The sequence below is a fragment of the Sciurus carolinensis genome, chromosome 9, assembly GCF_902686445.1.
Source record: "Sciurus carolinensis chromosome 9, mSciCar1.2, whole genome shotgun sequence".
NCBI classification, from domain to species: Eukaryota; Metazoa; Chordata; class Mammalia; order Rodentia; family Sciuridae; genus Sciurus; species Sciurus carolinensis.
The window spans coordinates 3869923-3892973 of record NC_062221.1 but is presented as its reverse complement, the minus strand read 5'-3'; the positions used below and the strand labels follow the sequence as shown (position 1 = coordinate 3892973).

The following is a 23051-nucleotide window of genomic DNA, read 5'->3' as shown; positions in this document are numbered from 1 at the left end:
CAACACCGTGGGCCAGGCTTTCCTAAAAGTACCAGGACCAAGCCGAGCAAGCCAGGAACAGGCTTGAGGAACAGGCTCCGAAACTCCACGTAAATCTTGAAAAAAATGAAACCTTGCTACTCAACTCAACAGGCAGCTCTGGCTTTCCTTCCTGTCTCTTCTGCATGGGTTTCTCTCTCAACCTCAGTGACAACCAAGCAGAGTCTATCACTCTGCCTGTAGCTTCCCGAGACCCCAGCCCCCGCTGCTCTAGGGCACAGAAGGCCCGGGGGTCCCGACAGAGCCCTGCCAGACGTGGGACCTGGTAAGGAACATCAGGCTGGGCTCCTGTCCCGGGAGTGGGTAAGACATGGTGGCACAGGAGAGGAAGTTCAGCGGCCCATAGATTTCCATATAAAACTGATATGCCAGAAAAATGGCCCACAATTTTACGAGCATAATTAAAAGGAGGAGGATAAGTAGAACACTGAGTCTGTTTAAAGCTGACAGGACAGGACTTCACAGCAAAGTGGCAGCCGGGCCGGGCACCTCGCTGGAGGAGCTGGGGACACTGCCCACGCTCTGCCCTCTAGGACCAGCTGGTAGGGCACCCTGCACGCCTCCCTTGACTCCCCTCTGCTGCATGTTCCCAGGGGCAGCAAATGGTACCTGCGCTTTATGATTTGTTAAACAAGCAAGCAAGCCGGGTGTGTTGGCGCACGCCTGTAATCCCAGCGGCTCAGGAGGCTGAGGCAGGAGGATCATGAGTTCAAAGCCAGCCTCAGTAAATTAGTGAGGCCCTAAGCAACTCAGTGAGACCCTGTCTCTAAATAAAATACAAAATAGGGCTGGGGATGTGGCTCAGTGGTTGAGGGCCCCCGAGTCCAATCCTCAGTATTAAAAAAGAAAAAGAAAAGGAATAAAGAAAAACAAACAAGCCCTCAACTCCCTTTTAGCCGCAGCTCTCACTCACTGCAGCCCTGACTCAAAGAGCTGCCCACCCCTGCTGGCCAGTGGCCACGGCGAGCTCCCACACAGGGTTCAACACACTCCAGCCTGGTTCCACACCCACCCAGGGACGCGGCCTACCTGGTGACCGGCCCAGAGAACGCTTCTTCGCCTCACGCGTCTTCCGGGAGATTCAGCGGGGTAACCATCTAGCCACCTGCCGCCGGCCAGGCCGCGAGCCCTCCCTGCCCTCTGCTGGCTCCCTCCCCGCCCAGGACTGCGAACAGGGTGCTCCAGGGCTCGGCTCCCATGACCCACCCACTGGGCAACCCCCCATCTCCTGACATCCCAACCTGCCCAGGCACTGACGATCCCTAAACCCACGTCCAGTCTGGGCCCCTCCTCTGAAGTCCCGCCCTGCTCCTTCACCCAACTTGTGTGTTTGATGGAACCTCAATCACAACACGTGCGACGTGGAACTCATCAGCTCTGGCCTCTGTCCTGCTGGAGGGCAAGTGAGCTGCCCAGCCGGAGACCGGCTGCCCCAACCTCTGTCCCCACCCGTGCCCACCTGCAGGTGGTCCCAGCCACCCACACCCACCTCTCGCCTAATCTAGGACAGCCAACGCCACACTGGGTTCTCCTGGTCCTGTCCCCAGTCACCTTGACGTGCACGACTCTGGCTCCCACGTCCTCTGGGCGCCAGGTCCTCGAGGTGACACCGTGCCAGCCCTGCACCACCTGCTCCACGGCTCTCCCTGGCCTGGGTTTTCAGCTCTGCATCACCTGCTGTCCCTGGGTCGTCCCTCCCAAGCCCTGGCTGGCGGCAGGCCGTGGGCTCACCTCAGCCGGCGCCTGCCTGCCCGTCACTGGCCACGGCCTGTCCTGCCCATCCTCCTCTATACACACGCACATGCCAGCCAAGCCACCACACCCATGCCACTCATCGCCATGTTTTCGGCAGCTGGCATCATGCCCGGCACAGTCGTTGATACTCAGTAAATATTTGCTGAGGGAGAGAACGGCTCAACGGCCATTCCCACCAGGAAGCAGACGGCTCGCCCCGACCAGGACCGTCTGGGCAGTGAGAGCCAGTTTCGCTGGAGCATAGTGGACAGTCCTGTTTGCCAACCAGGCCAAGAGGGCCAGGCAGAGGGCGGTGAAGGGACCAGCCTGCGGCCGACACGCGGCTCCTCGGGGTGGCTGGGGCCGCCGAGCGCTCACCTTGCTGACTTCCTTCAGGGCTCTCTTGCAGGCCTCGTACTTGGGGGAGTCCTTCGGGGTTTTCTGGCAGATGGTCTGCGAGGAAGAAGAAACAGACAACCACCTGATCTACTGAGGAAAGCGCTCCACCCTCTGCTCACGGGACGCTCAGCCCGCCCACAGCACCATGGATAAGGGACATGAGAACCCAATTAAGAAGCCAGGGAACTCTAAACGCACGGGATCCCGGTAAGCCCAGGGAATGACCACGCAGCAGCCACACAGGAGACAGCTTGGTGTCACACCCGGGGCCGGCCCTGTGCCAGTTACTAGACCCTGGTCGGCATGAGCCACAGTCTCTTCCTGTCAAGCTGGAGTGACGTCCCTTACGTCTCCAGGTTGCAGCAAGGGTTGAATGAAAACTCATGGAAAGTTCCCATTTAAGCGCCTGCATACAGTACAAGTGAGTTCAGAGGTGAAACTAAAGGTGAGGAGGGTCGATTCAAGGGAAACTGAAATACAAATTGAGAAGCCTAACCTGAAAAACGGCAATCCTAAATGCTCCAACATACACAAACATACGCTGCCAGGATGCAAGAGTCCACAACATGAAACTGTTCCATGTGTGACGTTTTTTAAAATACTGTATAGATCCATCTTCAGTCTGGGTGCAGAAGGTGTGCAGGAAGCATAAATAGATGCCCGTAACCTCAGGGTACACATGCAACTGTTCCAAAATCCCAAAATATCCAGTATCTGAAATGTCTCATCCCAAGAAATTTTGGATAGGAGATATTCACCCTGTACTTCTAACTTTTGAAATGATACATAATCAAAGTTCAGGGAACCCTGTTAACTGAGGGAAATGTTCCACTCGGTTAACAAGTTTAATTAAATTTCCAGATGAAATAAAATCAAAGAGATGATGTTTTAAGTATGTCTAGAATCTGCCCAAGTCGCCTGGCCTGATTCTTGCACATGGCGGACAGAAGAGGTGTGCACACCGGGCAGGGTGGAAAGCGTGGTAACTCACAAGCCCTCAGGACCTGAAATATGAGCGCCAGACCGGGAAGTCAGAGGGTCAGGCGTCAGACTGTTCCACGGGAGAAGCACATCTGTGGGTTTACGTGACGGTCTTGTACTGTTTCACCACCACCCACCTAAGAAGTAAATCTGCCTGGGACCAGCACCCAGGTGCACGTGCGTGGAACAAGGTTGTTGGATGAAACAATATTTGACCACATTCTGAGCCGTGTGCACGTCCTGAATCTCATATTCCATTCTGCCTCTTTTTTTAAACACGGCTTGTGATTTGAAAATCCATTTCATGGCCCACTAGTGGCTACAAAGCAAGATGAAACATCCTGGTGTGTGTGCCTGTGGTAGAGCCCAAGCATCCAAGTGTCATATAAAAATCTGTACAGATAGGAAATTTCTGGGAAGGAAAACTATAGCCTTATTCAGAACCCCAAAGGGGTCCATGACCCAAAAAAAGCTGAGACCCACCAGGCAATCATGGCAGAAATACCCAGCACTGTACAAAAATGGTTTGTTTTATTCTGGAGTTCCATTCTAGGCAAGCAATCGTCTTGAAGTTTGGCTTTGATAACCCAGTTATGTTCTGTCCTTACACATAAAAAACGCTGATCTAAAAACAATCAATGTGGTTTTCAAAACTTCAAGTTTTGCAGCTCGGTCACAGGCTACGTAATGCCCTGGGTAAAGACAGGACCCCAGTGAGTCAGTGGTCCTAGAAGACGCACCATCCAGTGATGCTGGGGTCGGCTCAGGGGTGCAGACCCTCGCCGTGGAGACTGCAACTGAATCCGCGCCCCACCTGCCTCTCACAATGCCGCCCCATCATTAAGCAGCTCACGGCTATGTGTGCAGGAGACAAGGTCCTAAGCCCCAACTGATGGGCCACAGGGAGGGGTGCAAAGTGCAGAGGGAGGTGAACCCAGAAAAGAAGAAGGTGCGTGGATTCTGAACTGACAAAGCCTCCCCAGACCCACGACAGTCAGCAGGTGACCCGGCTCACACTCTTCCATACCTTTCAAGGTCACACGTTCCTTTAGAACATCTCAGAATTTACAGGGAATAGAGAAGATGCAATCTGCTTCATAACCTTACTTGAATCATTTTCTTGCTGTATTTTTGTCAGTGGGTTTACAAATATGTAAAAATGGATATCACATCAACACGATGACCCAATTTTAAAGATTTCTGACAACCTGTTCTACTTAGAATAAGACACTTCCTGGCCCACTGGCCAGGTGGGGCCTGTGTTGAGTTGCCTGTACCCCACTGCCCACCTGCCTACCTGCCCCAGTGAGCTGGCCTCTGCCCTGGTCCACTGCAGCCGGTGCTCACTCCCAGCATGCCCAGCTTTGCTCCCAGAGGAACTCTTGCCTGGCACGCCTGGAGGCTTAGCTTCCAGACCTGCAAGGCAGGGGCATGTTTATGCCTCGTGGTGCCTCCCCAGTGAAAGGGGAGCCGTAGGTCACCTGGAACATCCAGATGGGAGGGGCCTCAGTGATCAGGCTGAGGAAACTGAGGCCCAAACAGAGCGAGTGACTTGCCCAAGGTCCCACGCTCAGCTCAGCCAGAAACAGAAACCAGGTCTCTGGACTTAAAAGGCCAATACTGTCCCCACTTCAAAAGTGTTGGGAAGGTGGGTAATGGAAGCAAACTCCACCAGGTGATGGCACAAGAATAAACAGAAGACAATGTCCAGAGAATCAAACACAGGCCATTCCAACAAGAGCACTTTCTCGTGGGATTAGGGGTTTACAGAGGAATACGCCTCAATTTAAGTGCAATAAGGCTAATCTCCTTAATCAGGTTTACAGCAGCACACTCTCCGGGGGACGGGCCACAGATCAGGTCTTACGTCCATCAGCAGGGGAAGGCGGGTCACCCTCTGCATGGGGAGGATGAGAAAAGAGATCATGGGCAAGTTCCTGCAGTCTTCGTGAGACTCGATCCGCGACAGCACTTCCTTGAAGGAGGGGTTGGTGGCTCTGAGAGGAAACAGACAAAGACAAACTTCAAAACCTCGCCTTATCCAGCGGAGAGGCCAGTGAACACGTATCACCAACTACCAGGACGGCCTCACGTTCTCAGCGACTCTGAAGTGCACGAGAACAGCATGAACACGGCACACGGGCCCTCAGAACGGCTCCGCTGCTCCTCATGGTTCACGGCTGAGTATCAGCTGTGGTGTCAGGTGACACTGTCAACAACACTGTGAATGCCGTTCACAGAACTGGAACAGAGATGAGGCGGGCACGGTGGTGTGACAGCGAACGCGTCAAATATAAATTCGTACCCAGAACAACTGTCCTGCTTGATCCCCTGAAGCCACTGCTCTGGCCCTAGACCACCACTAGGAGGATGAACTGGTGGGGCTGGAATCCGGCCCTTCCTAAGGTCCTCTTTCTAATACAGAAAACCGGGCCCCCTGAGCCCAACACCTCTCTTCCTCTGCTGAAGGAGAACAGGGTTTATAGACTTGGCAAGCTGCTCCCAGACACCACCTCGAAGACCCGCCCAGCTGGCTTTCATAGGCCAGAAGGGAGCCCAGGGAGAGAAGGGAGCTCAGAGGGTGTCTCCTCCAAGCCTAAGAGACCTGGGCCGGGCAGGAGTGGAGTCAAACCCGGGTTTGCTGACTCAGCCGGGGCTCTTGTGCACCCCTCCCACCCCTCGTGCCCCTGTGGAAGTCCACAGACTCCAGTGCCACCTGCCCTTCCCAGGGGAGGGGCAGTAGGTGGGGGGAGCACAGCTGGACTCCCTACGGCCATGCTCTGAATAAAAGAAGAAAAGGAGCCAGAAAGCCGGATGGGGCAATGATTCTGAATACATAAAAACATCGCCGGGAGCCATGGCCACGCCGGTGATCCCAGTGGCTCGGGACATTGAGGCAGGAGGATCCAAGTCCAAAGCCAGCCTCGGCAGCTTAGCGAGACCCTGTCTCAAAATACTAAACAAGAAGGGCTGGGGATGTGGCTCAGTGGTTAAGTGCCCCGGGTTCAATCCTCTGTCCCAAAAATGAAAAAAAATAAAAATAAAAAGGTTTGAAAATCAGACGATTCAGATCAAGGCTACTAAAATAAACTGGGAAACGCCTAGAACGACAAATTAAATTACACAGAAATGTTTTCTTTTTCCCCGAGGTGAGGAGTTTCAAGTTCGAAGAGATTCAGGAAGCTAAAAGCAAACCCTCCCCCAGGTCTCTGTCCCTCCCCATGCTCCAGGGTTCCCACTGAGTGGTCTGAGAGGGACCAGGCCCTGGTGTGCTTGGTTTCAAAGGATCCCAGGTGTGTCTCCTGTGCCAGTGAAGCTCTAACCTCCATGCACACCAACTACAACGGAGCCCCTGAAAACACAGCCTCGTGGGCACCCACGGGGCAGCAGTCAGATTGGACAGGACCTTTATATGGAGTCACTGAACTAGAGCAGGAACTGACCACATTTCTTAAATCCTGCAAAACCAAAGGCAAACTGAAGTCAGCCTGAGCTCAGGGCTCTGCTCTCAACGTGAATGTGCATTCCCTAGTTGTAGGGCAACCAGAGGAGCGGGGTTGGGGAAGTAACGGAGCGTGTCTGTCCCCCGGGTGACCTCCCACCAGGTCTGGGGATATTTGTGCATCTGCTGGGCAGAGGCCAGGGATGCTGCTGAACATGCTGCAGCGCACAGGATGGCCCCAGGACAAGGACTTACAGCCCCAGTGTTCACCGTCAAACCCCCCTTTGTACCACAGACCCCATCTGCAGCTGCTCGCCGTGCACCCTGCCCCCGTGAGCCTCTCAGCACGGTGAGGGCACAGGGCACCATCAGTCCTTCTCACCAACACAGGGCCTCTGGCTACTGCTCCACGCAGCCCCGCAGTGAGATCTCCCAGTAGGGAGACCCCACACCCCCACAGAGCTGGCCAGGGCTCTGGGCTGGTCACCGCCCCCGGAGCAGGCAGGACTGCACCATCCAGGAGGCCCACGCTGGGCTACAGCAAGGAGCATGCGCCCTTATCACGCACAGCTGCTGCCGATCAAGCGCAGCCCTGGAAGTAAAACCCAGGACGCTGCCGGACTCCAGGGCGGCCCTCTGACAGCAAAGCCAGGGCAGCTGGAAGGACAGAAAGGAGGCGTGGAGGGCAAGTGAGGTCCAGCCCTTCCTCCAGCAAGCTAGCGATCTTCAAGAACACCTTTTCTACTTCCTTCCTTCACAGCCTCCCTGACTCCTCAGCCTCCAGCACCTGGACGAAGCTGGAAGGGAGTCACCGGCTCCTATAAAGCACTTACTCCAGCTGTCTGGGAACACAGCCCCCGAAGGGCAGCCCCCAGGGCTCCAGCCTCTGTCCCACCCGCTTAAGAACCAGATCCGGACCCCAGGCAAGCCAGGCATTGCCGGTTACCCTTAGAGAACTGGGGGGTGACCCAAGCCGTGCCTTGTAACAACTAAGGAAAACAAACACACCGAACCCAAGGACAGCCCGAGGACAGTTGCCAACTATGAAGTCCTAAGTGCTCTGGAGAGAAAGCGCCCACAGACCAGATCAGGCCTCCAGGTCGCCCTCTCTCAGTCTCCCTGGGAAGGTCCCAGGAGGCGTTTCTAAGTGGCGCTCAGGGACCAGGTCACTCTGCTCTGACGAGCAAGGCTACCCAGGGCTGGAACGGGGCTTACAGCAGCTTCTGCAGCGTCCGCTGCTGGTAGACCTCGTTGGTGCAGTACTTCACGTAGGGGTCGAAGGTGGACGCCGTGTGCTTCTCCACAATGTCACTTATGTCATCGATGAAGATGTTATTCTGATGTCTCGCTTCCAACTCTGTAAAGAATCTGAAAAACAAAAGCGTTTATCCGTCTTTCACATGCTTTCTGTAACAGAGAGCGGGTCACCTCACGGAGCGCATGATGTGAAACACCCACAGTACGAGAACCACATCAGAAAGTGCCAAAAGGAAGAACAAAAACCACGTGACTATTTTGTTTCAATTCAAAATGTATCCTACTAAGGGCTCTATTGCTCCAAATATTTGGCTTTAAAACATGGATAATCCCAGCATTTCCGTGCCTTCAGGTATACTTCGGAATTGCAGATGTCACCATTTTTCAAGAATCCACCAGGAATCAGAGGAGGGAGTTCATGCTTCTATTTTATTATACTGAAAAGCACATCAGCAAAACACCAAGATAAATGCCTTAAAAACAGTCCGAGGTCGCAGAATGAGCTGGCCGGTGAGTCAGGACACCTGCATCACGGAGGTACAGGTGGGCACCAAACCTCCTGCCTTGCGGAGCTAGGCGTCCGGCAGCCACCTGCCCAGCCACCAGGCCAAGCACAGATGCCATCACTGAGTAACCCCGGCTGACCACCACACAGAGGTCTGTCGCCATCGCGGAGCAAGCCGCAGAGCAGCCAGCCCGCCTGCACGGCGGAGCAGCCAGAGGCTTCTTCATAGGCTGGTGCAGGCATTTGAATTACTCCTGAGGCGCGGCCATCATCACTGGGAGGTGGCTCCCTGCCTGAGGCACCTACAGGAGGCAGGAGGACCTCTGACAAGACCCAGGAGTGGAGAAGAGGAGGTATTCAGAGACTCGGGAGCAACTCAGAGCCGCTGGTGAGTCTCTCCCACTGGTCGGGCTCCGGGATGGGGCAGTAGTCCCGAAACACAGGGAACCTCGAGGAGTAGAGTGGCCCAGTGAGACTCCCCCGCTGGAGCCGAGAACCCAGTCAACCGGGAGGGGAGGAGGGCCTCACAGCCAGAGGCTTGGACGCAGAGTGAGGGTCCCAGGCCCAGGCAGTAGGTCAGGACCCCTGGGAACATCACAGAGGAGGGCTTCCCAATCCAGGTGGCAGTTCTGGACGGAAGGGAACTTCTCAGAGGACAGCTGCCCAGCGAAACTTCCCCACCAGGTGAGTCTCCCCCCTGGGCGAGGCTTTCCCACCAGGGCAGTAGAACCAGAGACACAGGCCCAGAACAGACGTGACCCAGTCTGCTGTCTAGTCCCCCTCTGACTGACCATCAGTCAACAAGTGGAGGCACCTCTGCCCACTGACAGGGAATACACCCCACCTGAAGGCCACCACCCCTAGAGGGGCAGCTTCCTAGTGGAGCAACCCATTATTCAAGTTCCTCCAAGACTTCAGGCTACTGAAGGCTAAGAGGTGAGATATTGGAAATCTACAGAGACAATATTAGTCAATAGAGGAAATCTGCAATATCCCAGATTTTCACTACTAGAGGGGTAGATACCTGAGCAATATGAGAAAACAAGGGAAGAAAATGTCCAAACAAACCTAGATGGTATAGCAATAAAATCCAATGACAGCATGGCAGAAGAAATGTCAGAAAGGGAGTTCAGAATGTACATAATTAAAACAATCAGGGAAGCAAATGAGGAGATGAAAGAGCAAATGCAGGCATCGAATGATGAGATGAAAGAGCAAATGCAGGCATTGAATGATCGCACCAATCGACAGTTAAAAGAGCAAATACGGGAAGCGAAAGATCATTTCAATAAAGAATTAGAGATATTGAAAAAAAACCAAACAGAAATCCTTGAAATGAAGGAAATAATAAACCAAATTAAAAATTCCACAGAAAGCATAACCAATAGGATAGAATACCTGGAAGACAGAACCTCAGATACTGAAGATATTGAAGAAAAAATATTTAATTTGAAAACAAAGTTGACCAAACAGAGAAGATGGTAAGAAATCATGAACAGAATCTACGAGAGGTATAGGATATTATGAAAAAGCCAAATTTAAGAATTATTGGTATTGAGGAAGGCTTAGAGAAAAAACCAAAGGAATGAACAATCTATTCAATGAAATAATATCAGAAAATTTCCCAAATCTGAAGAATGAAATAGAAAATCAAGTACAAGAGGCTTATAGGACTCCAAATACACAAATTTACAACAGACCCACACCAAGGCACATTATAATGAAAATACCTAACATACAAAATAAAGACAGAATTTTAAAGGCTGAGAGAGAAAAGAACCAAATTACATTTAGGAGGAAACCAATAAGAATATCAGCAGATTTTTCAATCCAGACCCTAAAAGATAGAAGGGCCTGAAACAACATTTTTCAAGCCCAGAAAGAAAATGGATGCCAACCAAGAACCTAATACCCAGCAAAACTTACCTTCAGATTTGACAATGAAATAAAATCGTTCCATGATAAACAAAAGCTAAAAGAATTTACAAAAAGAAAGCCAGCATTACAGAACATTCTCAGCAAAATATTCCATGAGGAAGAGATGAAAAACAATGATTTAAATCAGCAAAGGGAGGAAGTACCCTAAAGGAACAACCAGATAAAGGAGAAACAAAGTCGTGTCAAAAAAATAAAAAAGAGCCAAATGACCGGGAATCCAAATCATACCTCAATAATAATGCTGAATGTTAATGGCCTGAACTCATCATTCAAAAGACATAAACTGGCAGATTGGATTAAAAAGAAAAAACCAACGATATGCTACCTGCAAGAGACTCATCTCATAGAAAGAGATACCCACAGACTAAAGCTGAAAGGATGGGAAAAAACATACCATGCACATGGACTCAGAAAAAAAGCCAGAGTATCCATCCTCATATCAGATAATGTGGACTTCAAGCCAAAGTTAGTCAGAAGAGATAAAGAAGGACATTTCATACTGCTTAAGGGAAGCATAAATCAGCAAGATATAACAATCATAAACATCTATGCCCCAAACAGTGGCTCATCCATGTATGTCAAACAAATCCTTCTCAATTCCAGAAACCAAATAGACCACAACACAATAATACTAAGTGGTTTTAACACACCTCTCTCACCACTGGACAGATCCTCCAAACAAAAATTGAACAAAGAAAACACAGATCTCAATAACACAATCAATAATTTAGACTTAACAGACATTTATAGAATATACCGTCCAACAAAGAGTGAATACACTTTCTTCTCAGCAGCACATGGATCCTTCTCTAAAATGGACCATATTTTATGACACAAAGCTACTCTTAGACAAGGCAAAAATATAGAGATACTACCTTGTATTCTATCAGATCATAATGGATTGAAATTAGAAATAAATGACAGAGTAAAAAACAGAAACTACTCCAACACCTGGAGATTATATGTTACTGTATGATGAATGGACCTTAGTTTGTTTTTTTTTTTTTTTTTTTTTTTTTTTTGTGGTGCTGGGGATTGAACTCAGGGCCTTATGTTTGCAAGGCAAGCACTCCACCAACTGAGCTATATTCCCAGCCCTTTGTATGATGAATGGATAACAGAAGAAATCAGGAAGAAAATTTAAAAATTCTTAGAGGTAAATGAGAACAAAGAAACATCATATCAAAATCTCTGGGACACTATGAAAGCATTACTTAGAGAAAAATTTATTTCATGGACTGGATTCAATAAAAGAAGAAAAAAAAAAAAATCAACCAATAAACAACCTAACACTACAGCTAAAAGTCCTAGAAAAAGAACAGAGCAACACCAAAAGTAGTAGAAGACAGGAAATAGTTAAACTCAGAGCTGAAATCAACGAAATTGAAACAAGAGAAACAATCAAAAAAATTGACAAAATAAAAAGTTGGTTCTTTGAAAAAATAAACAAAATTGATAAACCCTTAGCCACACTAACAAAGAAAAGGAGAGAGAAAACCCAAATTACTAAATTTCGGAATGAACCAGGAAATATCACAACAGACACGACTGAAATACAAAACATAATTAGAAGCTATTTTGAAAATCTATACTCCAACAAAATAGAAAATCTCGAAGACATCAACAGGTTTCTAGAGACATATGAATTGCCTAAACTGAACGAAGAGGACATACACAATTTAAATAGACCAATTTCAAGTAATGAAATAGAAGAAGTCATCAAAAGCCTACCAACAAAGAAAAGTCTGGGTCCAGATGGGTTCTCAGCCGAGTTCTACAAAACCTTTAAAGAAGAGCTCATTCCAATACTTCTCAAAGTATTTCATGAAATAGAAGAGGAGGGAACCCTCCCAAACTCATTCTATGAAGCCAATATCACCCTGATACCTAAACCAGACAGAGACACATCGAGGAAAGAAAATTTCAAACCAATATCCCTAATGAACATAGATGCAAAAATTCTTAACAAAATTTCAGCAAATCACATACAAAAATATGTTAAAAAGATAGTGCAATATGATCAAGTGGGTTTTATCCCAGGGATGCAAGGCTGGTTCAACATTCGGAAATCAGTAAATGTAATTCACCAAATTAACAGACTTAAAGTCAAGAACCACATGATTATTTCAATAGATGCAGAAAAAGCATTTGATAAAATACAGCATCCCTTCATGCTCAAAACACTAGAAAAAACAGGGATAGTGGGAACATTCCTTAACATTGTAAAGGCCATCTACGCTAAGCCCATGGCCAATATCATTCTAAATGGTGAAAAACTGAAAGCATTCCCCCTAAAAACTGGAACAAGGCAGGGATGCCCTCTTTCACCACTTCTATTCAACATCGTCCTTGAAACTCTAGCCAGAGCAATTAGACAGACCAAAGAAATTAAAGGGATACGAATTGGAAAAGAAGAACTCAAATTATCCCTGTTTGCTGATGACATGATTATATATTTAGAGGAACCTGGAAATTCCACCGGAAAACTTTTAGAACTCATAAGTGAATTCAGTAAAGTAGCAGGTTACAAATCAATGCTCATAAATCCAATGCATTTTTATACATAAGTGATGAAACTTCAGAAAGAGAAGTTAGGAAAACTACCCCATTCACAAAAGCATCAAAAAAAAAATTAAATACTTAGGAATCAATCTAACAAAAGAGGGGAAAGATCTCTACAATGAGAACTACAGAACACTAAAGAAAGAAATTAAAGAAAACCTTAGAAGACAGAAAGATCTCCCATGTTCTTGGAAAGGCAGAATTAATATTGTCAAAATGACCATACCACCAAAAGTGCTATACAGATTCAATGCAATTCCAATTAAAATCCCAATGACGTACCTTACAGAAATAGAGCAAGCAATTATGAAATTCATCTGGAAGAATAAGAAACCCAGAATAGCTAAAGCAATCCTTGGCAGAAAGAGTGAAGCAGGGGGTATCGCAATACCAGATCTTCAACTCTACTACAAAGCAATAGTAACAAAAACGGCATGGTATCGGTACCAAAATAGACAGGTAGATCACTGGTACAGAATAGAGGACATGGACACAAACCCAAATAAATACAATTTTGTCATATTAGACAAAGGTGCCAAAATATGCAATGGAGAAAAGATAGCCTCTTCAACAAATGGTGCTGGGAAAACTGGAAACCCATATGCAACAGAATGAAACTAAACCCCCATCTCTCACCCTGCACAAAAATCAACTCAAAATGGATCAAGGACCTCGGAATCAGACCAGAGACCCTGCATCTTATAGAAGAAAAAGTAGGTCCAAATCTTCAACATGTCGGCTTAGGATCAGACTTCCTTAACAGGACTCCCATAGCACAAGAAATAAAAGCAAGAATCAATAACTGGGATAGATTCAAACTAAAAGCTTTCTCTCAGCAAAGGAAACTATCAGCAATGTGAAGAGAGAGCCTACAGAGTGGGAGAAAATCTTTACCACCCATACCTCAGGTAGAGCACTAATTTCCAGAATCTATAAAGAACTCAAAAAACTCTACACCAAGAATACAAATAATCCAATCAACAAATGGGCTAAGGAAATGAACAGACGCTTCAGAGAAGATCTACAAGCAATCAACAGATGTATGAAAAAATGTTCAACATCTCTAGTAATAAGAGAAATGCAAATCAAAACTACCCTAAGATTCCATCTCACCCCAATTAGAATGGTGATTATCAAGAATACTAGCAACAATAGGTGTTGGCAAGGATGTGGGGAAAAAGGTACACTCATACATTGCTGGTGGGGCTGCAAGTTAGTGCAGCCACTCTGGAAAGCAGTATGGAGATTCCTCAGAAAGCTTGGAATGAACCCACCATTTGACCAGCTATCCCACTCCTTGGCCTATACCCAAAGGATTTAAAATCAGCATACTACAGAGATACAGCCACATCAATGTTCATAGCTGTTCAATTCACAATAGCCAGATTGTGGAACCAACCTAGATGTCCTTCAGTTGATGAATGGATAAAGAAACTGTGGTATATATATATACAATGGAATATTACTCAGTCATAAAAAATAATAAAATTATGGCATTTGCAGGCAAATGGAAGAAACTGGAGAATATCATGCTAGGTGAGATATTCAAAAAAACCTAAAGGATGAATGATCTCGCTGATAAGCAGATGATGACACATAATGGGGGTGGGAGGGGGCAAGAAGGGAGGAAGGAGGGACTGTATAGAAAAAGAGGGGTGGGAGGGGAGGGGGGAAAATGACAGAATGAATCAAAAATTATTACCCTAGGTAAATGTATGATTACAGAAACAGTACGCCTCTACTTCATTTACAGAGAAACAAGATGTATCCCATTTGTTTACAATAAAAATGAATAATAAAAAAAACAGTCTGAAATAAGCTTGATTCATGTGTCCTTTACCTCAGAATAAATGAAATCATGTTTTTAAAAATATGTGGATGCTAACCCACAACAAGGGAGGGGAAGACCAGACACGGGACTGAAGGAAGGAGTGGGGATAGGAATAGGAAAGACAGTGGATGAACCGGACTCCTTTCCTGTCCTTGTACATGAACACTTGACCAAGGTAGCTGCAAGTCACACAAGGCCACAATCATGGGATCCTTATCGGAAGCAATTACACTTATTCCACGTAGGTACAATATGTCAAAATACACCCTACTCTTGTGTATATCCAGAAAGAACCAATTAAAAACAATAAAATGAATCTAATAATGTGCACGGCATTCAGATGTCCTCACCATCTATTTGGACTGAAAGGCAGGTGATGACATTCGGTGTAAAGACAGCAATCCAGGCCCCCAGAGTCAGTGCGTGTCCCACACACGATGCAGACCACAGAGGCAGCCACCGCGCACCTGGACGGGCACAGGGATCGCGCCGTGGGCTACATGCATGGAGCCGCTGCGCTGTGAACTTCCTCCGGTGACCGCCTGTCCGTCGGTCTCCAGGTCTCGGGGGCAGACGCTAGAGATGGCGCTGCTCCTGCGCCCAGCGTGCCGCCAGCAGAGTGCACACCAGGAGGCGACAGTGAGCCCATGGGCCAGCACAGGGGAGCTATGCGTGCCCCAGGTGGAAGGGCAGGAGCAATGGCAGCAGCCAGGCAGCTGCAGGGAGGCCTGGAGCCACTCACAGCTCAGGAGTGTCACCGAGATGTAGCTGGGCAATCTCAGCAAATTTTGTCCCTCCCCTCGGGCTTTGGAACACAGCTCCTAAAACCCTAGGGACCCAGGGATGCCGAGGCGTCTTGTATGAGAAGGAGCTGTGGGGCGGGCAGCTGCGGATGAGGGAGGCGCCAGAAGGCAGGCCCTCACCGCGGGGGACTCTTGGGCCCGCCTCCTCACGCCAAGGAGGGGAGAGGGCTGCGGGCTGCCTCAGGTACTCAGCTGTGGGTCAGGGGCACCTCATGAAGACCCCTCAAGGATGCGCTCCAGAGGGTGGGGCCCACTGAGGTGCTGGGAGGGTGGCGGCCAGAGAGGGCAGGAGCTCCGCCTCCCGGCCCAGGCCTGCCGCGCTCCCCTGGCCGCTGCTGCAGCCTTCATGACCCAGCAGGAAAGCTGGCAAAATGCCCTCCTGCTTCCTGGGAACACTTCCAGCAGGTCCTGCGGGGGAGGCGGGCTGGAGTCTGACTTTGAGCAGAGGCAGGACAGACCCCTGGGCGACCGGGGAACCCAGGGCCTGCAGCTGACGTCTGGAGGGAGGGCGGTCTGTGGGCGAGGCCCTGGCACCGTGGAGTCTGCCCGCCTGGGCACCCAGCACCAGAACAGGGGACTGAAGGACACTGGGCACAGGGAGCTGGAGGAGGCGCTGACCTGAGGTGGGCAAAGTGTGGTGAGGAGAAGCAGCTCCAGAGGCTAAAAGGAGGCTCCAGAGCTCCCAGCAGTGAGCACAGGGCAGCAGCGTGGCCGGGTCTCGGTCCCAGCGACAGGGACGGAGCAATGGGAGCAGAGCGGGGCAGACAGGGAGCATGTGGCACAAGCAGGATCTCCTCTGGGAATGGAGTACTTCAGTGAGGCTGAGGTGTAGACTACAGGAGGGACAGGCACTGGAGAAGCCTGAAATGCAGGCAACGGCTAGGCTTTAGAGATTTTGCTGTGTGACAAGGAGAAACTCTGGAGGCGTGGAGTCAAGAAATTCCCAGCAGACAGAGAAAACGGACAGGACCAGGGAGACACACAGGAGGCAGGCCCGCGGTGGCTGATCTGGAACAGCGACAAGGAAGCCCCCAGCAGGAGAGCAAGGAGAGAGGACGTGGACCGGGCAACAATTTAGAGGTGAAGTCAACAGAACTTCACTCCACAGGAAGTCGAGGAAGGTCCTGGGGCTGGTCAAGCCCCCCCGGGCAGCAAGTGGCCACTGAGCCATTCCTCAGACGGGACTGAGGGGCAGGGAGGGACAGGAAGGAAGCAGTTTGCCTGTGAGACTTGAATGGACAGCTGAAAACGCACCTGTGAGAAGTCCGCACTGGAATTCTAGGGACTAGTAACCAGGACTCGTTCCCAGAACTAGCTCCTGTTAGCTGGGTTTTTGTAAAAATACAAAACATTTGAAACTTATTTTAATTTCAGTTGGTTTCCTAAATGCAAATTTTAGAAAACTGTTCAAAGAAAACTGAGAAAAGAAGAAACCATCAGGTCGCTGTTACGTGATTCCGGGAAACAAAGGTCTTGCAGGCAAACATCTTCGCAGCCTGGCCCTGAGCCGGCTGTCAACGGCGCTCAGGAACGCAACTACGTGACCAAGAACAACAGTCACTTGGCTTTCTCTAACCAAAAGGAAAATTTCATTTATCACCCTCCAGGGTTTGCCAGAGTGCTGCGTGAAAGCAAGGCAGGGGACGCCAGCCTCCGCCGCCCCGGCCGCTGCGCGAGCCCCCTACCTGATTTTGACGTGAGCATAATTAAGACGTAACTGAGGGCTGTCTATCTACAGGATCTCCCGGTTACTTTGGCGAATTTGCAAACTTCCCTAAGGGAGCCGAAGGCACTTCTGAAGCTGAGGCATTGTTATTTCGAGGGCCGGGCAGGCTGGGGAGGTTCCTGTGTGGACTGTGGACTCGGGTGAGTCCAGGAGGTGGGGACCACGTCTAAGGGAAGCAGGCATTTCGGCTCTGCGGGGTCTCCTGGAGCAGTGCCTTCCTTCTCTCCTCCTGTCGCACCACCGAGGGGGCTCAGCACCACCGTGCACTCCACCTTTCTCTCTCTCTCTTTTCCTACCCAAGTTCTGACCTCACCGAGAAACGGCTGCCTGGAAACACCGTGTCCCCAGCACCTGTCCTGGCTGGCCCACCACTGCACCCTGCATGCCCGCTCCCACACGTCAGGGGGTGCCCGGCTGGGCTGCAGCTGCCCAGGCAGAGCACCAGGCACTCCAGGGCAGCACCACCTGGAGGCAGGACCTCAGGAGGACTCAGCTCAAGCACCCCTGGAAGAAAGTGCCACAGGCAAGACCCCTCCCCTCCTCAAGTGTGGTGCTGCACTTCTGAGGGAAACACCAAGTGGACAGCGAGGCCGCTTCTGATGGCAGCTCACTTCCACCCTGGGAGGTGGGGAGAAGAGACCTGTGGGGGAAGCACCCGCGGCCCGGACACGTGCCGAGAGCCTCCCTGACACCCGCGGCTACCGGACCCGCATGCGTGTTCCACAGGTGCAGCCACCCGCCTGTCGATGAAAACACAACGCTGACAAAAACAGGCTCAACGAGCCGCCCACAGGGTCTCCTCCCGCGTGCCCGCAAGGGGCGAGGGCTCCCAGGGCGCCAGGGAGCTCTTGTTGGACGAGCACCACCTGCACCTGCTTCCCAGGCGTGGCCTCCTCCGCCCGTCCTCCAGCTCACTCATGAGATGGCCACTGCGCCCACTTCACCTGTAAGAAAACCAGGACGAGCCTCTGCAGAGGCCCAGGGGCAGCTTCCCGAGCCCAGGGCCTGAGCGCCGCCTGCTGCCCTGGCTGCCCCAGCTCTCACTGGGGAGCCCACCCTGCCCACCAAACCACCAAACCAAACCGCCACCTGGACTACGGCAAGAAGGGTAGAGCTGCAGCCCACAGTAAGGCCACCTGCTGAGCCATGTCAGCAAGGAGGTCACACGAAGCTCCCGGGGACCTGCACAGGCGGGTCGTGCCAGAGCAGAGTTGGCCACCACCACATGGGACACAGCCTCCTGGTGAGACGGCAGGAGCGCCATGGCCCGCAAGGTGCACTGGGCCCAGCTGACTTGGCGTGACGGAAGGTAGGTCGGCACGCGGCGCCCCGGGGAGCTCCTGGGACCCGTCCTGGTCCTCGGCCCCGCTGCCTCCCCTGGGCCTAGGGAAGCCCCGCGTCTCCTCCAAGTCCGAGGTCCATCTCCTCCCCTCCAGAAGCCTCCGCGGACCTTTCCGGGACGGGCTGGCTCCCTCGTTTCCTGTGTCCAGACACCCCTCCCTCGACTCTTCGGTGTCCCTCCTGTGAGCACCACTAAGTCCTGAGGAGTTCTGCTTCTGTGTCTCCGCAGCCCCGTGCCTGCTGCTCGCCCGGGACCTGGGCACAGTGCCTGGCGTGTAGGACACAGCCGACACCCCATAGGAAAAAGCCTCAGAGGGTAAACCAGATCTGCCGCTTTAAACAGAAAAGCCCGAGGACGAGGCCTGATCACACAGCGCTGCCCTACTGTGACTGCCAAGGATGCCACGCTCACACGCGGCCTCCCGCGGGGCTTTCCCTGGTGGCTCACAAGTCAGCGGTTATGACTGACCACGAGTTGGGCTCACAGAACTACCCAGACGCGGTGACGACCACCAACGAGGACATGAGCCCCCTGCACACCCAGGGCCACTGGAAGGAGCCCCAGAAGCACCTGTGCGCACGGGTGCCCATCACCACAGCAAACACCCTCCTGGACCCGGTCCTCACCCAAGGCCGTCTGTGAACCGCGACGGCTGCAGGACCTGCCAGACACACAGGCGGGACACACAGGCTCCCAGGCAGGTGCCACAGGCCTGCGCTGCCCTTTATATCACAGTACCTAGCACAGACGAACCCAGGAAAGTGCTGCTGGCAATACTACCCCGCAGAACGCTCACCATGCTCTGCCAATCCACTCACATTCTGCAGTGGGGAAGTCAGACTGGGGCTGGTTTGGGGTTCCCGGGTGGTCATGTTGACTTTGGTCAGCAACAGGGTATTTCCGGCACGGGATCAGGGGTAGCAAACACAGGCAAGACCACCACCACTAACTAACCCACACGGGCCTGTGGACTGACTGAGAAACGCTGCTCTGGACAGGATCTGCACCCAGGAAGCCAGATCGATCAATCAAAACCAATGATGAACAGGACGGAGCGTGCCTAGGAGTCCTTCGCTAGACTATCACCAATAAGAAATGTGTCGATTCCATGGAAACACAGCTGTGCCTTCTCAGCCAGAACACCCCGCACCCTGATCTGGGAAAGGTGGCCAGGGGTTTCTTTCTCAGCAAACTGTCTTCTCACCTCCAACGTCAGCCCTTCCTTCTGAAATGAGCTCTCTGCATTGATGATAAAAGGACAGGGGTGAAATTAAAAGCGGTTTAAGATGTAAGAAAAACAGGTCTAAATGAAAGTGTAGCTCATGTTCCTATTTTGCTTTTTAAAATCTCTCGGGTGATCGGTGTTAAAAATAGTTATCATTCTGTTAAAACCTTCAAAAATCTGCCTGAGTACACGGCAGAAGAGACTGAGGTGAAACAGCCAATAGGCTAAGGCTATTTCCAGGATGGGGATTCAAAGGCTTTTCTTGTCCATAAAAACTCAAGTCAAGAAGTTTAGGTTTCAGTCAGTGCCACACAGGCACCTAGCAGGGCCCAAAGCAGGAAGGCCAGCTGAGGGCACAGGGGGTGGAAACCGAGGGCCCCTCCTGCCCCTGCCCTGAGGCCAGACTCCACTCACTGGGTCCCTCTCACAACGATGAACCTGCTAGGAGGACACAGGCAGGACCGTAGGAACGCAGGAGATGGACGCTGAATGTCCTTGACATTTTAAAGCCGTCAGACTGAGTTTTTGCTTTGCAGTGAGAATTCAAAATATTTATCACCTGAAGCTGCTTCACAGAAATAAAGACGAGAAGCAAAGGAGCCCGTCCCCATGGAAACCCCTGCAGACCGGATTCTCTGCTTCATGTCACTCAAACGCAGTCATCACACTTTAATTTCTCCCAGAAAAAAGAGAGTCTGTAAGAAAGACAAAGGGCCCTAAGAGCACGCTCGTGGGGGTCCTCGGGAGACAGGGAAGTCTGTGTGCCGGAGCCTGCTGGCCCAGTCACCGTGAGCAGCTCTCACGGTTCCGAACTGTGTGTGCTGACTTCCACCTCATGGGAGACCTGGGAATTTCATATGTGGCCATGAAGACGCCCACCAGGCAAGCCTGGTTCCTGCTGGAAGGCCGGGAGCCAGGAACGGGCACTCAGTGAGTGCGTCAAGCCGATCAGTGCCAGGTCCCCATTGTTCCCCCCACCCCATTGTCCAAGTGTCACCTTCAAGGACGGCGAGGCTGAGGGCAGCATCTACCAGGTGTGACCATGTCACCACTGGGGTCCAGCTGGGCCCCGCGGGAGGTGGAACGCCACGCAGGTTCCTCCTCCCAGCACCTGCGACGCCAGCCTGGGGGCTCGCAGCCTCAGGAGGTCCCCCACCACGGCCTGGCAGAGCTCCCTGGAGCACTCGAGACTGGCCCAGGCGGTGGCTTCTGAGGGACGGCTTCCTTTCCAGGTGGCCCTGCACGTGGGTGGCTCGAGGGCCCCACGTGCCCCACCCCCCAGGCCTTGTGTCCCAGCCCCACCCAGCTGGCCTCACTCTGCCCACTTCTTTTTTTCAAAGTCACCTTGAACCTTTGGAGACACAGTTGGGGTATAAATTATAAATTAAAGCCAGATTAGGAATCAAAATGCAGTCTGTAAAAAATTAAAAGCTAAATAAAAATAATTTAAAAAATTAAAATTAAAAAAAAAAAAAAAAGACAGACTAGGAAAATGTAGATCCTCGCTTGCTGCTTGGAAACAGCACTACGAATGAATTCAGAGCGTCCTGGAACAAAGTCAAGTTCAACAGAGAAGCCTTTCCAGGCCAAAGCCCCTCTCCCACCGTGCACCAGTCCCCTGGGATAAAAACCAGTGCAGGAAAGCAGGCGTTTCTCTTGGGCACTGTTTCCAGAACCTTCTCGGGGAGTGCCACCACATTTCAAGTCAGATTCTGGTCAACAGGCAAAAGCCCCAAACCTGCGCTCGCTCAGATTTCCTTTAAACATACTCCTCAAAAGCCGTCCTGAAGGAAGAAAAGTGCTTCTAAGGCTCTCGCCAGAATCACTGAGAAAAAGGGAAAGGAACCCAGACACGGAGCCCGCCCGGACAAGGCCCTCGGCCAGGCTCGTCCAGCACGGCCAAGAGCAGCGCCCGCCGGCATGGGGCCCTGGGGCCACGGGGCGCCAGCTCCGCGACCTCTGCACAGTGGGTCCGCGAGCCCCTTCCCAGCCCCCCTCCAGCGTTCACCAAGGACTTCAGGGACGCTGTGGGCACCGAGCAGCAGAGCACAAGGACAGGACCTCGGCCGAGCAGCTCCCTGCAGTGACCTGGGAAAACGACGACGAACCCGTTGCTTCTTGTATTGAAGCAGAACAAGCGATGGAGTGCAGAGGGCAGCACACACCTTCGGTCTCCCCACAGGGGTGGTCAGCTCCAGAAAGACCACTGCAGCCAGGCGAGGAGTGGACACCGCAGGAGGGAGAGGAAGACCCTGGGACTGCGGCCGGGCAGGGGGCAGCGACGCGGGAAGCGCGAGGACCGAGCCCCCCTCCTCCTCCTGGGCCTGGGACCAGGCTTCCCGCTGTGCCCCCACCCCACGCCTCCTTTCCCTCCAACACTGGTGGGCGGAGGGGACCCTCGAGTCACCGCAAGTGGCTACGCTTCTGGAAAAGTCTGTTCCCCGGCTCACCACCCCGTACTCCCTGCAGCGGGGCCCACAGGCACCACGTCCAGCGCACCTTGGGAAAACGTGTGTCCCGGGTGCAGCTCTGGGCGGGCTGCCTGGGTCAGTCCAGCACCCGTGGCCACTCACTCGAGGCCTCCACCGCAGCCTCACTTACGGCACGGGAACGACGGGGTGAACGGAGGCTCACGGTGATGAAGTGAGTCTGAACACGCCAAGCACTCAGGACGCCTGGCCAAGCTACACAGATGCCACCAGACGCCTCCCCACGTGAACCACCACCCGCTGGCCTTTCAAAGGACGCCGGCAAGCCCTCCTCCTCCCCATCCTCTCAGGCCCAGGACAGCAGCCTGGTCTCCCCCAGGAAGTCTGGGCAGAAGCCACTCGATGCGACCCCCAGTGACCACTCAAAATCCCAGGCGTTCACTCTCACCGGCTTTCAGAGACAAAACGGGTGCTTAGTTTGGACAGGATCAGGAGGGTCCAGTTGGGCCTTGAGGTCCTGTGTTGGCACCTCCTTGGTGAGTCACAGGCGGGAGAGCATCCCCAGGGAAAAGGAGCAGTCTCCGCAGCTGAGGCGCAGCGGAACAGTCTTCAGGTGTGAACCTGCTCTTGGTCCCGGCCTCCTCTTGGTCCCGGCCTCCTGATCACTGGGAGGAAGCAGCCCTGTCCCAACTAAGACGAGCCCCCCAGAGACGAGCCCGCCCCGTTTCTCTCCTGACCTCCTGTGGCAGGCTGCACTGTGGCCCTCAGAGGCATCCGCCTTCTGTGAACACGTTACCTTCGCAGCAAGGGACACTGAGATGGGAAGTCACCCTGGATC

At 51.9% G+C, this 23051-nt stretch overlaps 1 protein-coding gene across 1 annotated transcript in view; it reads right to left on the bottom strand.

Annotated features, from left to right (window-relative positions):
• Arhgef26 (Rho guanine nucleotide exchange factor 26) overlaps nt 1-23051 on the bottom strand; it is a 103543-nt gene that overhangs the window by 32259 nt on the left and 48233 nt on the right. The window contains exons 6-8 of the mRNA XM_047563863.1: nt 7811-7963; nt 5021-5150; nt 2152-2226 (exon numbers count right to left, since the gene is read on the bottom strand). Of these exons, the coding sequence (XP_047419819.1) occupies nt 2152-2226; nt 5021-5150; nt 7811-7963 (358 nt within the window). The remainder of the gene's footprint in view (nt 1-2151; nt 2227-5020; nt 5151-7810; nt 7964-23051) is intronic.